This window comes from Mus caroli, chromosome 1 (genome assembly GCF_900094665.2).
Source record: "Mus caroli chromosome 1, CAROLI_EIJ_v1.1, whole genome shotgun sequence".
Lineage (NCBI taxonomy): Eukaryota > Metazoa > Chordata > Mammalia > Rodentia > Muridae > Mus > Mus caroli.
Window position 1 is genome coordinate 78,108,507 of NC_034570.1, and position 15,642 is coordinate 78,124,148.

General features: G+C 43.6%; 1 protein-coding gene and 1 long non-coding RNA gene across 8 annotated transcripts in view; one reads left to right on the forward strand and one right to left on the reverse strand.

The window, feature by feature from the left end:
• The window catches only part of LOC110292532, a 44,893-nt gene extending 39,832 nt beyond the window's left edge, over nucleotides 1–5,061 (reverse strand). The window contains exon 1 of the long non-coding RNA XR_002377726.2: nucleotides 4,513–5,061. This is a non-coding gene — a long non-coding RNA (uncharacterized LOC110292532). The remainder of the gene's footprint in view (nucleotides 1–4,512) is intronic.
• LOC110292222 (nuclear autoantigen Sp-100-like) overlaps nucleotides 4,071–15,642 on the forward strand; it is a 60,638-nt gene continuing 49,066 nt past the window's right edge. For 5 of the 7 annotated variants that reach the window (XM_029474812.1, XM_029474823.1, XM_029474839.1 and 2 more), the window contains exons 1-2: nucleotides 4,085–4,213; nucleotides 13,951–14,110. In XM_029474812.1, the coding sequence (XP_029330672.1) occupies nucleotides 4,188–4,213; nucleotides 13,951–14,110 (186 nt within the window). In that variant the 5' untranslated portion in view covers nucleotides 4,085–4,187. Of the gene's footprint in view, nucleotides 4,214–13,950; nucleotides 14,111–15,642 lie in introns of all 7 variants that reach the window. The other 2 variants (XM_021159609.2, XM_021159439.2) reach the window with 1 other exon arrangement.

The following is a 15,642-nucleotide window of genomic DNA, read 5'->3' on the forward strand; positions in this document are numbered from 1 at the left end:
GGTTTATATACTGGATAAAGAAAGCTGGAAAACTAAACTGGCTGACAGAGTTATCAATAGTTTAATTTTTAAAAACTTATCCTTGGTGAATTTCCCATCATGCACTACAATTTCCACTCATCTTCTAGTCCCTTCCTATCCCCCTCCACCCTGGCAACCTCCCCCCACCCCCAAAGAAAAGAAAACAATGACAACAAAAGCAATCTTGCCATGAAAGCTGCAGTGTGTCACACAGTAGACACAGTATCCAAACAGCTCTTCTTGCAAATGTTCATTGCAATGAACATTTGGTCATTGGTTTGATTCAAAGCTCTGCTCCACCATCAATACTGGATCCTCCCCAGGATGCATCTCAGATATCCTGTTGTTGCCTTGTGTCATGGAGATCCTGCAGCTTTGGAAGAGCAGGACTGGTCCATTCACCTGCTCCAGCAGTTCATAACTGGGGTAGATGATGGGGTTGGTCAGGTCAAAGCCCTGTATCTGGGCCTGGTGGTAGCTGAGTTGGTTAGCCTGGCACCCATGAGTTATCAACACTTAAGTGTTCTTCTGTGCTGTAGAAGCTAATCAGCCTAGTGATGGCCAAAGGTCATCGGTCTAGGCTGTCCCTGGGCAGCTCCTGTATGTTCCTCCTATTTTCAGCACACATTGATGAAGTGCTGCTTCATTATTGGAACCATGACCACAGACTCAGGGTTACAAATCTAACTGAAGTAGTGAGATGACTCTACTCTCTAGTACTGGAGAAAAGTCCATGAGATAGATGACCGTGCTCCTTAGGGTCACTCAGAGACATGAACTTAATGAGGTGATCAGGAATACTGCTGGGGTCATGAGCATCCTTGGTCAGCTTAGCACTGGCTGCTCTCTGAAGGATGGAACAATGGTGAGACCATCTCTCAATTCCTATTTCTATAGTAACAATAGAAAGATTCGGTTCCAGATAACCAGAATCACTCAACTGTTGCAGCCAGACTAAGTGATTTCTGTAGAGAGACAGATGGAGACCTAATGCTACTGAAAGCAGGACAATGGGGCAACCTATAAAAATACTGCTTTATACAAATCATCAAAAGAGTGGTGGGGAAAGAGGGCACATGGTGGAAGTCAGCTATCCTATTAAAAGCCAGAGGTAGAGGGAGGGCTGTAACCAGAGTCCCTTAGAAAGTAAAGACGACTTAACAAGTGTCTAAAACAAAACCAGATCTGATGCTATCCCTCCATCTCCTTCAGCAAAGAAAAGGAATTTTCAGGCTTCTTAGAACATTGCCTGCATCATTCCTGTCAATAAGGCTGCTACTAACTCCAGCAGAATGTGTAGAACAGCCATGTGTTTGCCACAGGTGTGTCTTTGCTGGAACTGGCTCATTTCTGTGAGCAGGAAAGCACAAGAGTGTGTGGTTCTGAGCTGTGTTTCTCTTCTAAAAGGCGTTCTTCATGGCTGTGCTGATCAGTAAGGGCCATGCCACCCTCTGAGTGGGTAGAAAGCTCAGGGGGCTTTGTCTGGATCCTCTCGTACCTCCAGAATCAAGCTGGCTACGGGAGTGAGCAGAACTCCTTTGCTGCTATTTGGTGAGAAATAAGGAAGCTTGTCTTAACTGTTGGTGAAGAAGCTCCTGCCTACAAACTGTTACTCAGGCAGTGACTTTGGAAGCAAAAAACCCAAACAACCTGAGATTTCTACAAAAGGAAGAACTCAGACAGGATTTGGGAGAGATGTCAAAAGTTGGGAGGCAGCTAGCCCAGAATTAACTTCCTGCTTCCCTTTGTTTGAACTTGGGAGCAAACACCGCCCTGTTTAGGGCAGGAAAAAAACAAAACAAAACCTTTGGCAGGAGGCTTTGTGGTGAGTATAGTCATGAAAAAACAAAACACAAAACAACCAGGGTCTGGAGAGTGAAGAGCAGATCTCCAAAAAATGAAAGTCCAGGGCTTGTCTGATGCCCTCTGAACTGAAAGCTGAGCATTGCCTTTCATAAACAGATTGCTTGCAATCTGAGCCATTACAATCATGTGTCCCCTCTGCTGCAACAAAAGCCTAAATTCTGGCCTAAGCAGGAGTTGGTCAGTAGCTACCACTCCAATCACTCTTGTACAAGAATGGGGCCTCAGAACCTAAGAACACTTTTACTTTGCCAAGTGCCTTCCAAACAATGTGTCCCATGATGTTTCTGTATCTTCAGTCTTTCATTTGACATGCAACCTCTTCCAGGATGGCCTGAAAATTGAAGTTTCCCCTCCTGAAACCTTTATTCTACCTTGTTTTGAAGCTGTGTTGTGTGGTTTTCCAAAGCATGACAGCCAAAGTTATGCTTTGAATTTTAATTACTGTGTCACAGAGATCTGTGAAACAAGAATGCCTCTGTGAAACGAGACGCATGTTTTCACATCCCTACACAGATTTGTTTGCACCAACTACATAGGATGTGCTTGATCACATGTAGGCAGGAGGTACGTATGTAGGGAAATGTGTCAACATGTATGCTTGCCTGATTGGATGCAGGCAGGAATTATATCAGGAAGCATAATTCCCCCTGATTGGACACAAAGGAAAATATGGTGGCCTTATGGGGCCACTCATTTAAGCTTCTGTGAAATTTGCCATTCTTTTGTGAATCCAGAAATAGACCTGGCCAGAGTTCATCCTGACAGTATCAAAGCTTGCTTCCAATTTGATTCAAAGTTATGATAGCCATCTTATTCTCACCCAGGTAGATTAACACAAGGCCAGAATGTTCTAGATTTCTGTATGAACAATTCTGCCAATATTATAGCTGGAAACTAGGGTGCGGGGTATTCAGCGAAGGGGAGACCCTTTAATAACATTCTTCTGGAGCTGCTTTGGGGTAAGTAGGTGTAGGTAGCAACGTTCTGTTCCCTGTGCACCTCACCTCCCAAGAGTTACACTTGACTGTGGAGCTGGGCCTTCAGGTCTCAGGAGTGCCAGTCAGACACTGGACAGTATAGTGATAGTTCCGCTCTCCCTGTGTGCACTCCTCTGGGTCTTCAAGAAGGAACTGAACCAGCAACATATAGACATTGAATTCCCATGCACACATTAGCTTTGAGATGCTTCTGCAAAGTCTTGTTACTTCGAGTCCTGTAAAATCATCCCAAAGTTTCTTATTCTCGATCGAAGTAGAAATGGAGACATGGCTAAAATGTGGGGCACTAAAAGACCCCAAAGGCTAACCTCAGGCATGGCCTCAGGCTACTCTTGTGAGTCATACCCACCCCAGCTTCATACCAGCCTATCCCTGTGCATGTGAGCTAAGGGATGAGAAAGAGGCAAGCAAACTCTCTGCTGGGAGACCTGTCAGGGTAGAGGCTCACCTCAGGGCACCAAGTCCCTCAGAGAAAGTGCTCCCAGAAGGAGGAACAGAGAGAACATGATATATCCTAATGATCCATGAGGGGCCTCCTAGAAAGACTCACTGGAGGTGACAGCTCATCACTACTTATCACATCTGCACCTCAGAAGGGAGGACCACATCTTTGTCCTCATGCCCCGGTGGCCACTGCTGCAGCTTCCTCCTGCCTTTGACTTCTAGGCTGGGATGACAAGTCTTCAGAGACCCAGGTCTTTCTCTGACCCAATGTCTATGGAGTTGGGGGATGTCCTCAATCCTGGGTCTGAGAAATCTTGTCCTGGTCAGATTCCTGGGTCTCCTGCTGGCCTGAGAGATACCTTGCAAGTGTTTGACCCTCCTTCCCTGCTGTCTCCTTACCCAAGTCACTTCAGCCAGGGACATGACAACCAACCCTGGGGGGATCCTTTTTCCCCTCCTAGACACAGGAGCAAGAGAGAACAGTTTAAGTTTCTGTGGAGGGGTTTTAATTGTTTTGTTTGTTTGTCCCATCTTTCCATAAAGAAGGCATTCTCAGAAACTGGCTCAGCTTGTCCTGGTGTACCCTTCTGCAATCCTCTAGGTCCCCTTTCTCCTCCCTGCTACAACATTCCAAAAATGATGGATGGGACAGGATCTCGCAGCAGCACCCTTGAGATTAGAGAATTACTTTCGTTTTTCTTTTCCCCATCAGGGTGGAGCCCTCTCTGGTTTCTTAGTGCTTGGGCTCACTTCCTGCTCTCAGCTGTGGCCCACAGCAAACAGTCCAGAAGCCTGTGCAGACTCCAAGGGATCAGAGCTCACTGTCCCAGGCCCCAGGCCCCAGGCAGGTGTTGGAAGATGGAAGACAGCAACGCCAGCCCCAGGTGGGTCTTTTCCCCTCTGTAACCTTTACCTCTGACAACACGGTTGATTTTATGTCTTGAGTTAGTGACCCAGGCTTCAGTCAGTCCAAACGGCCTGACATGAAGTAGCTTTGGCCTATAATGAGAGGGGACAGATTTGGGGGTGATGAGGCGAAGACACACACACACACACACACACACACACAGAGAGAGAGAGAGAGAGAGAGAGAGAGAGAGAGAGAGAGAGAGAGAGAGANAGAGAGAGAGAGAGAGAGAGAGAGAGAGAGAGAGAGAGAGAGAGAGAGAGAACATCAGCATACCTGAACACTTGAGTTTGATAATCCGCTGCCGAGAGAGACCAGCTTGCCAGATTGTACACAAGTCATTACTGTCTTTATGACCACTGCTCAGCTGTCAGAGGGAGACTTTGGCCACAGCTGACAGGGACTCCGGTGGCATGGTTCTGTTATTATCTTGTGACCCAAGCGGTCTCAGTTCCTCTGCCTCTCTATGCATTAGAGCAGGACTCCTGCAGGAAAGTCACCTCAGGGAAGAAGTCCAAATAGCAGACGATGCTGGGTAAACAGTTGGCACCCGCTGCCCTGTTTCTCCTACCTGTCTGGCAGGACTTGTCACCAAGAAAGCTGTGCGCAGGCTCACTCCTGATTTAAGCTCTCACTGTCAGACCACGATCCAAGGAAGACAAAAGACAAGAAAGGGCCTTGATCGCAAAGGTCAGGGCAAGCCACATGTTTCTATTTCCCTTTAGTTTTCTGTTCTAGGTGGATGTTAGCTCTGGCAGGAAACAGTAGAATTCTGTTTGCCCCAGCAGTGGTAACTCAGATGCGCTACTGTGCATAAATAATGTTGGGCAGTGTTTTTGTTAGTACGAAGGAAGTCATACATTTTTTTTCAGTACTGCAGATGAACCTCGGGCTTTGAATATGCCTGATTATATATCTCTATTTTTTAAAACTTTGACTCAAGCTTTTGCTAAGTTACTCACAGCAGTGTGGAACTCATTGTATAGCTTAGGCTGACCTTGAACTTGTGAGCCTCTGAGTGACTGAGGTTACAGGCCTAGACCACCAGGACCATTTCAAAGTAAAATGTGGTTTATAAGCTTTCAAACTTGTGGAAATATAGAAAGGATAAGACCCCTCAGCTGCCCCCATATACTTAGCCCACTCCTTGGGCTCAATCTTCCTTATTTATATTTAATTTTAAGGCACAGGCTCTTGGTCTTTTTTATTATATTGTCCAGGCTGACCTGAAACTTGCTATGTAAACCTGCCTGGACTTGGACTTCAATAGAGATCCACCTGCCTCTGCCTCCCAAGTACAGGGATTAAAGGTGTACAATACCATACCTGGGTCTTTCTTATTGTCTACAAAATACTTATTGGGCGTGTGTGTGTGTGTGTGTGTGTGTGTGTGTGTGTGTAAGAGAGAGAGAAAAGAGTGTGTACACTACTAGGGAAAGTGCCTTTGGAGGACAGAAGAGGATGTCAGATCCCCTGTAGCTGGAGTTATAGATGGCTATGAACTGACAGACTGGGAGCTGAACTCCAGTCCTTTTGAAGAACAATCATTGCTCTTAACTGCTGACCTATCTCTGCAGCCCCTTTATCTTACCCAATGCATTTCGTGTATAATTTGTTTTCGTTAATGTGTATTTTCATTTTGTAATGTTGTGCAGTGTTTTCAGCCTTAGCCTGTTTTAAAAAGTAGAAACTTTGGCGAGGTCCTCCGTGTAATGAGGGTACACTTACTTTACTCTTTTTCACAGCTCCCTGCCGTTCAGAGCACTTGTATATGAACCAAGAAATGTATCATTCAACGTCATGTTTATTTATGTGTGCACACGTGTGGCAGCTTTGCGTGTGTCATGGAGTCAGGGGGCAAAGTAGAGGAGGTGGCACTTCCCTTCTTCCGTGTGGCTTCTGGGATCTGAGCCAAGTCTTCAGGCTTGGTTGCTGGCTCCTTTTCCACTGCGCCAGCATGCCAGTCCTTTCCACGAGTTTTAAACCAGTTTAAACCAATCTCCTTTTGATGAACTTTCGCTCACTACCATTGTTGACTGTCACCCACAAGCTGTGGGAACGTTGGCCGTATAATGCATTACGCTTATTGACTAGTATTTTGTCTTGTATCAAAGATATAATCAGGGGACTACGGAGACACAGGGTGTTACTTGCTTTATAGACGCTGCCAAATGGCTGCTGAGGAGGCAAAGTCTATGCATTTTCCTGCCAGTAGCTACTGAGATGAGGCCTCTTCCTCTCTCAGCCCAAGTATGCAAGGCAATAGAGATGTGTGCTGTTTTGCAGTCTCTCTATTAAGCAGGAAATGGGTTGTGTTTCTTATGCACTGGCCCTTCAGCTCCCTCTCCAGCACTGGTCTGTTTTCGATATCTTTAGTCAGGTGTTCATTTATTTTTTAACAGATTTAATTCATTTATTTTTCTTGTATAAAAACCCTTATGTGGTTTTTATATGCACTTCTTCTATGCACTGGCTAAATGTCTTGAGAAACTGTAGATATATTCTCTCTTGTCTTTTGGCACTGTGTATAGTGAGTTTCCTCTTATACAAAGTTAAATTTGAATTGTAGTATTGATCGTGTAAGAAAGACACATCCATAAATAAAGTGATAACGGAAGCCACTGAGAAAATCAAGCACCCTTGGGGTGTTGGGGGTTTTGTGTTTCTGCTTGCTGTGACTGCCTTTGAACCTAGAGCTTTGTGCTTGCCGAGCAAGTTCTCTACCTCTGAACTATATCTCCAGCCCTCCCTTTACTTTTTAATTTGAGACACAATCTCATTCAGTTGCCCAGGATAACCTTGAAACCGTAATTCTCCTGTTTCATCTTATGAGGCCTTGGGCTTAAAGGCCTGCCCTACCGGGCCTGGCATGAGTTTTTGTTTGTTTTGTTTGGATCACAGTTCTGTGTTCTTCAGGTAACATGTGGGAGTCTATCTCTATTCAGGGAAAGTTTGTTTCTTTTCATCTGTCTCTTCTTTTAAACAAAAGGATTCTACCCTGGAGCCACATTAGCCCCCCAGTTCTCACTGCTCCTGTGCTATCCTTGTTAGGATTTTTATCTTTTTATGCATAAGGCTGTCTCCGGGTCTTCCCCCATGACAACCACTTAACGTTTAGTAGCTTGGTTTCTTTCCTTTACAGCTTAAAAAAAAATCTGTGTGTGAATGCAGTGTGTGTATGTGTGAGTGTGTGCAGATGCAGTATTGTGTATGTGTGAGTGTATGTGTATGAATACTGTGCTTACATGAGCATGTGTGTGTAAATGCAGTGTGTGTGTGTGAATTTGTATATTCTTAGACCAGGGAGTAGCACCATTTGGAGGTGTGGCCTTGTTGAATTTGAAGTAGGTGTGTCACTGTGGGTGTGGGCATAAGATTCTCACCCTAGTTGCCTGGAAGTCACTAGGAAGTCACTGGAAGTCACTTCCACTAGCAGCCTTTGGATGAAGACATAGAACTCTCAGCTCTGCCTGTGCCATGCCTGCCTGGATATTGCCATGCTCCCACCTTGATGATAATGGACTGAACCTCTGAACCTGTAAGCCAGCCCCAAGTAAATGTTGTTTTTTATAAGACTTGCCTTGGTCATGGTGTCTGTTCACAGCAGTAAAATCCTAACTAAGACAGTGAGCATGTGGGTGTATGTATATGTATATGAATGCACTGTATGTGTATGTGTGTGAATGTTGTTTATATGTGTGTGTGTGAATGCAGTCTATGTGTATGTGTATGGGTGTTGGGTATATGTGAGTATGTGTGTGTGTCTGTGTGTATCTGTGTATTAACACAACATATATATATATACAGTATGTGTGTGTATCTGTGTATTAACACAATATATACATATACATACACACCATATATATGTATACATGTATATATATATATCACATGTGTGGATATCAGAGGACAATGTTGGGGAATAGTGCTCCCCTTGCACCTTGTTTGAGTTTGAGGCAGGGTCTCCTGTTTGCCTGTGTCCACTAGGTTAGTTGGAAGGTGAAGTTCCCAGGGAGTCTCCTGCCTCCATCACCTATGGAGCTGTAGGTGTGCTGGAACTTCAGGCATCTGCTGTAGCATCCAGAGTTTATGTGAATTCTGGGAAGCTGAGCTCAAGTCTTTACACTTGGGGATCAAGTCACTGAGCCACCTAGCTAGTCCTGATTTCTAACTGAATCTTAAATATTATTTCATTGTTTTATGTGTATGAGGGCTTTGCCTGCATGCATGTCTGTGCAACATATCATGTCTGGTGTCCCAGGAAGTCAGAAGAGTGTATTAGATTCCCAGGAGTTCCAGACAGGTGTGACCTACCATGTGTATGCTGGGAACTGAATCTGGGTCCTCTGGAAAGGCAGCCAGTGTTCTTAACCACTGAGCCATCTCTCCATCTCCTAATTTCTAATTTTAACAGAAATACATTGTGGTGAAGGATAATATAAATTTTACAAGGGGTCCTAGCTCATCTCCATGGTTTTGTAAGCTCCTCTGTAACCTTGTTAATTCCTTGCCTATCTTCACCATGTGTCTACATTGGTTCTTCTGCTCTGCTAAGTGCTTTGAGAAGACTTTTCCGTATAGCTTCTGGATCATTCTTCTAGACAGGGTCTTCCATTTCACTGTCCTTGTTTATTATATGGTTGCTGTGGTTATACCCCATCACTTATGGTTGGACATTGGGCTGCTCACACCACACCTAGATTACCACAAGGTGTAACCTGGGTGTTGTTTTTGTTTTCTATCTGATGTCAGTTTCTAAGGACATCATTGATCAATCAATCACCAAGGGATCCTATATTCCTTTGTGTTTCTGGGCACTCTCTTCTCTGCCATTGGCTATGGTGGCCCCTCTGCCATAAAGCATGAGGTGCCATCACAGTGGGTCCTGATCAGTGAATGCACTGTGTGAATGGGTTTGGATGAGAATGGCTCCCATAGGGCCATAGATTTGAATATTTAGTCACCAGGGAGTGGCACTACTTGTAAGGATTAGGAGGTATAGTCATGTTGGAGAAAGTGTGTCACTGGGAGTTGGCTTAGAGGTTTCAAAAAGCCCATTCTAATCCCAGAGTCTCTCTCTTCCTGCTTCCAGCTGGTCCAGATCTAGAACTCTCAGCTACTTCTCCATCACCATATCTTTCTACATCTGGCCATGCTCTCTGACCTGATGACAATTCAAATTGACAAGTCAAATTAAACCTCTGAAACTGTAAGCAAGCCACAATTAAATACGTTCTTTTTAAAGAGTTGCTATGGTCATGGTATGTCTTCACAGCAAGAGAACACTAACCGAGACACACTGTATTTGTGAGACTTCATTTGCTGCTCCCAAGCTACAGCAGCACAGAACACTCCAAAACAGGCAGAGCTCACATAACCTAGAGGAAACCACAGACCTAAGCTTGGAGCATTTCCAGCATGGGTCTGTCCCTTCCTCTTGTTCATTGTAAAGATGGTATGTGGTCTCTGAGTGAGGTAGGACTGGACTCCTGTTGACTGTCACCCTGTGTGGCTGCTGGTTTCTATCCCAAATATCTGTAAAAGTGGTTAGACTCAAGTTTCTGGCCCTGAAAATGTAAAAATGGCTCGTCTTTTATTTCTTTTTAAAGTATAAAGTGTGTTTTAAAATGAGATTTATTAATTTTGGTTTTCTGTATTAGTGTTTTGCCTGCATTTGTGCATCACTTATGTGCAGTGTACACCATATATGCTTGTTGCCCATAGATGTCAGAAGAGGGCATCAGATGCCCAGGAACGGAAGTTATGTGTGGTTATGAACCACCATGTGAATAATGGGAGTCCAACCCACGCCCTCTGCATGGAGCTATCTCAACAGCCCCTGACTCAAGTGTCTTGACCCTTAAGCCTCATGTTACCCCGTCTCCAGTCCCTTTGTCATCTATTGTATTTTTATTTCCTCTTCTTGTTTTATTTGTGGGGTAGAGGAAGTGGCAAGAAAGGGCTTCTCTGTGTATCCCTGGCTATCCTGGAACCTGCTCTATAGACCAGACTACTCTTCAACCCAGAGATTTGCCTGCCTATGCCAAGAAAGTCTATTACTCTCCGGGCTAGAGAGAGAGTGTAGCAGTTAAGTGGACACTGGTTGAATTCCAGGCACCAACATGGTGGTTTGCAGAGACCTATAACTGAAGTTCCAAGAAAATCTGACATCCATGGACACCAAGCACACATGTAGTACACTAATATACATGCAGTTATTATATTCATATACATAAATGAAAAACAATAAGTCTTTTTTAGAAGAAAAGAAACCAGATGTTCTGCAAGACAATGAAGGAAGGAAGGAAGAGAGGGAGGGAGGGAGGAAGGAAGGAAGGAAGGAAGGAAGGAAGGAAGGAAGGAAGGAAGAAGGATGAAGGAAAGGAGAAACAAAGACATAGAAATAGAGGGAACAGAAGAGTAATTTGTAAAGAAAAGATAATGGGATTTTTCAAATGGATAAATGATATCAGCTCCTAAACTTAGGAAAGTCTAAATGGGATGAATTAAAACAAAACCTTTTGTGAGGTCGATTCTTATCATGAAAGCATCCTGAGTTTGCCAAAAGCTTTTTCTGCATCTGTTGGGGGTGATATGTCCTGTATTCTATTCATGAGATGTAGTCCAGTTATCCATTTGCAAATGTTGAAATTTTTGCTTTGCTTCACCTAAGTGGGGGTGTAAAGCCTGATTTTGTGTGTCAACTTAACACAAGCTGGAGTTATCACAGAGAAAGGAACCTCCCCTGAAAAAAAAAATGCCTCCATGAGATCCAGCTGAGAGGCATTTTGTCAATTAGTGATCAAGGGTGGGAGGGCCCATTGTGGATGGTACCATCCCTGGGCTGGTAGTCCTGGGTTCTATAAGAAAGCAAGCTGAGGGGGCTGGTGAGATGGTTCAGTGGGTAAGAGCACCCGACTGCTCTTCTGAAGGTCCAGAGTTCAAATCCCAGCAACCACATGGTGGCTCACAACCATCCGCAACGAGATCTGGCGCCCTCTTCTGGAGTGTCTGAAGACAGCTGCAGTGTACTTACATATAATAAATAAATAAACCTAAAAAAAAAGAAAGAAAGCTGAGCAAGCCAGGGGAAGCAAGCCAGTAAGCAGCACCCCTCCATGGCCTCTGCATCAGCTCTTGCCTCCAGTGTGAGTTCCTGTCCTGACTTCCTTTGGTGATGAAGGCCAGCCTATGTGGAAGTGTAAGCTGAATAAACCCTTTCCTCCCCAACTTGCTACATGGTCATGATGTTTTGTGCAGGAATACAAACCCTGACTAAGACATGGAGTGACAGGAAGTGCCTGACATTTGTGGAAGGTCTTCTGGCTTGGTTTTCTGTTCATGAATTATATAAAGGAGGCTCAGTAGCCAGACAAGTTGATAGTTTATGCTCCTTAGACACAAGTGCCAAAAGCTATCCTTCGCCGGAAGGAAAGGCTGTCAGTTGGGTTACCCATTATATCTCTGACACCAGCTGGCTTCTTCTGAGCCTGGAAGAGGTGCTTATTTGGTATCCTTGGTCTACTAAGTCTAGAAGCTATGCTATGAAGTTAGCCAGGTTGCCTGTTTGGCTATTTGCTAGCTGAGGCCATAGGTAGGCTCTGAGCCAGGTGGGGTTACTTGCTGCTTAGTTAGGTAGAGCCAAACAATACTCTGCTATGAGATACAGACAACACACTGTCTTGGGGAGTAGACAGGCAGACAGACAGTGTAGCCAGACTGACCTGCTGGCTAGGCAGGAATGGTAAGTATGTTCCTTGGACAGATGGGCTGCCTTGGCAGAGCAGAACAGCTGACTGGGCTCTCCCACCAAGAGTGCCACTGATAGTGGAGACACAGCTGCAAACCTCCCCCCCCCCATCTTATCATTCTGCCCTGTTTGTTGTTTTCCAGTGGTCTATTGAGTCATTCAGTGTTCATTGAGCAAGACAGATGGAGACATCCACTGGGACAGAGTTCTGGGAAGCTCTATGTTTGTTTCTATACTGGTTTCCAGTATAGAGAGACCTTAGGTCCAGGGTCACAATCTTGGTAAGGCTAATCCTAGACTGAGGAGGGACAATGCAGCCAAAGCAAAATGCTTCTCTTGCCCTTCACACATGGCTTTGGTGGCCTGTGGGTAAGGTTAGTTTCATCTTCCAGTTGTTGTATTTGATTGTGGGTGGGTGGTAGTTGCTGGTTGGTCATTCTCTATTGGGGACTAAGTCATAGACATCCTGACATCAACAAGATTTGTTGTTGTTGTTGTTTTGTTTTACTTAATGCTGTCTGTCATTTCCTGGCATTCCTATTCAGACTGTGAAAACATCACTCAGGTAGTCTCTTAGCTTGGTTTCTGTGGCAGTGATACAACACTATGACTAAATACAATTTGGGAAGGAAAGGGTTTAACTGGCTTATAGTTCCACATCATAGTCCATCATTGAAGTCAGGGCAGGAACTCAAGCAGAATCCTGGAGGCAGGAATTGAAGCAGACACCGTGGCGTAGCTTACTGGTTTGGTCAACTTGCTTTCTTACATATCCCAGAACAACCTGTCCTGAGGTGGTGGTGCCTACAGTTAGCTGTGCCCACTCACATCAATCAAGAAAATGCCACACAGACATGCCTAACAGACAACCGTTGTGGAGGTATTCTTTTTTAATTGAAGTTCCTCTTTTCAAAGAACTTTAGCTTGTGTCAAGTTGACAAAAACCAAACAAACGCAATTTAATAATCCAAACTAAACAGGACATACTATGTGTTCGTTAGTCACATTTCCTCTTTTGCTTGTACACCAGAGAAAACAGTGCAGCCTGTCAACTTTCTCACTCTGTGCAGCCTTTTGAGTGTCCACTTTCATTTTATGCATTTGAATATAAATGCAATGACTTTTTACAGAGCTGTACACCCAGCACCACAGTATGAGTTTAGGATGTAGACCTCCCCCATCCCTAAAGGAATCCCTTGCAGCTATGTGCAGTCCATTCTTGTTCCCCTAAGTCAAGCAGCCACTAATACATCTTTCTGCATAGATTTCATTTATTGGCGTTTCTTGCAAATGGAATTATACATTATTTAGCCTTCTGGGTTTGGTTTCTTTCATTAAGGAATAAATGTTTTTGAAATTCATCCACATTGTAGAATGTATTAGCATTTTGTCCCTTTTTATTCCATAATATTTCATTGCATAAATTGTCTACTGTTATTTTTCTACTCACCAATTAAAGGCCATTTCAATGGCTTCTATTTTTCAGCTGTCAACAATACCTCCAGAAATATTTCCATATATTTCGGTGGGAATATTACTTTTCACTACTTCTATATGAGGACAAATAGTAGTGGAATTTTAAAATCATAATTAGCTTTGTGTTTAACTTTATTTTTTGTATGTCTGTGGTCTGCAGTATATATGCATGTATATACAAACACTCACATGTGTGAGAGCTCATGTCTGTGCAGATGCACATATATGTGTGCACACATGTGTGAGGAAGTCAGAGGTCCATGCAGAGCTTCCTTGTCCATCGGTCTCCATCTTGTACATTGAGGCAGGGTCTCTCTCGATTGAACCCATAGCTTCCAGTTCAGCTGTTGGTGCATTGGGGTTAACTCAAGACATTTATCTTATGTATGTTAGTTCTTCGAAGTCTTTCTTTCATATATAAAACCTTATAGTTTCCACAATCATCTATTGTACTGACAACCATTTTCCCATGGTATTTTCTCCTCTAGGATGTCCACTGAACACGAGAACACAGAGATGCATCCCTTTGAATGTATGTTCAAGCACTTCAAGACACAGAAAGTGGCCATTTCTAATGCGATAAGAAGTACATTTCCTTTTCTTGAGAGCCTCCGAGACCGTGAATTCATCACTGGTAAAATGTATGAAGTAAGTAAATTTACTTCATCATAACCTGGTAAACAAGCTCCAAATTAAGTTACACTTTGATATCCCGATTCAAACTTCAAGTCAGATGACTGACATGGTTTTAAGGTTGAACTTAATTTTTAAAAAAGATTTTGTTTCTTATATGCATGTGTGTGTTTATGTGTTCCTGTGTGTGTGTGTGTGCATTTGTGCATGTTTACATAGGATACCCACAGAGCCCTGAAAAGGGCTCCAGATTCCCTGGAACTGGAGTTACAGGTAGTTGTGAGCCACCTGATGTGGGTGCTAGGAATGGAATCCAGGTCCTCTGCAAGAGCTACACATGCTCTGACACACTTAGCCATCTTTCCAGCCCCAGGACTAAATTTTGACCAAGAAAGCTCATGGATTTCCATAGCATTTTGTAGAGTTATCAGTTACAATAATAAATTCATCAACTATGAATTAAAATTAAAATCTGGGTTTCCTATAACTGATACTTATCATGAAGATATTTCTGGAAGTGTTCTCTCTAGGGATTAAGGGAAATGAGAAGCTGAGGCCTCAGGAGATGGTACTGCTTCTATCTGAGGGAATGGTGTTCCATGTCAACTTCTGTCATCAGTGAATATTGCTAGATCAGAATAGGGGTTCTCCATGGACAAGCAATGTCTCGTGCATTTCATACCATGTAATATATGCAATTAAAACTAAACTAATCTAAACTAAAGAACTAAACTAAAAATCAAAGGTGATTTTAATGAACTGTCCAATTATTTTATCAAACTGACTTCATGAGATTTCAGTTAGTACGTTTTAGTTTAATAAATGTTTATTTTAAAAACCTAGCTTTGAGAACAATAAGACGTACAGAGTGTTTAATTCAGACAAAATTTTTTAAAAAGTTTATTTATTTATTTATTTATTTAATGTAAGTACACTGTAGCTGTCTTCTGACACTCCAGAAGAGGGCGTCAGATCTCTTTACGGATGGTTGTGAGCCACCATGTGGTTGCTGGGATTTGAACTCCTGACCTTCGGAAGAGCAGTCGGGTGCTCTTACCCACTGAGCCATCTCACCAGCCCCAGACAAAATTTTTAAAAACACTGTTTTTATTTTACAGGTGTAAGTGTCTTGTCTGTATATCTCTGTACCACATGTGCCCCTGGTGCCTTTGGCAATCAAAAGAGAATGCACCAGATCCTCCGGAACTATATAGTTATACAAATGGTTATGAACCACCATATGGGTACTGGGAATTGAACTCAGGACCTCTGGAAGAGCAGCCACTGCTCTTAATCACTAAGTCATCTCTCTAGCCTCTCTAGTGTTTCTTTTGCCTTATGAATATGCCACTCTCCAGTAGGGTTCGAAATTAGAGGGAATGGACCTCTTATTTCCTTCATGATAAATCAGGGTTAAACAGGAGGCCAGAACGTGTCCTGTTAATAAAATAGACTGCCAGCCGGGCATGGTGGCACATGCCTTTAATCCCAGCACTTGGGAGGCAGAGGCAGGTGGATTTCTGAGTTCGAGGCCAGCCTGGTCTACA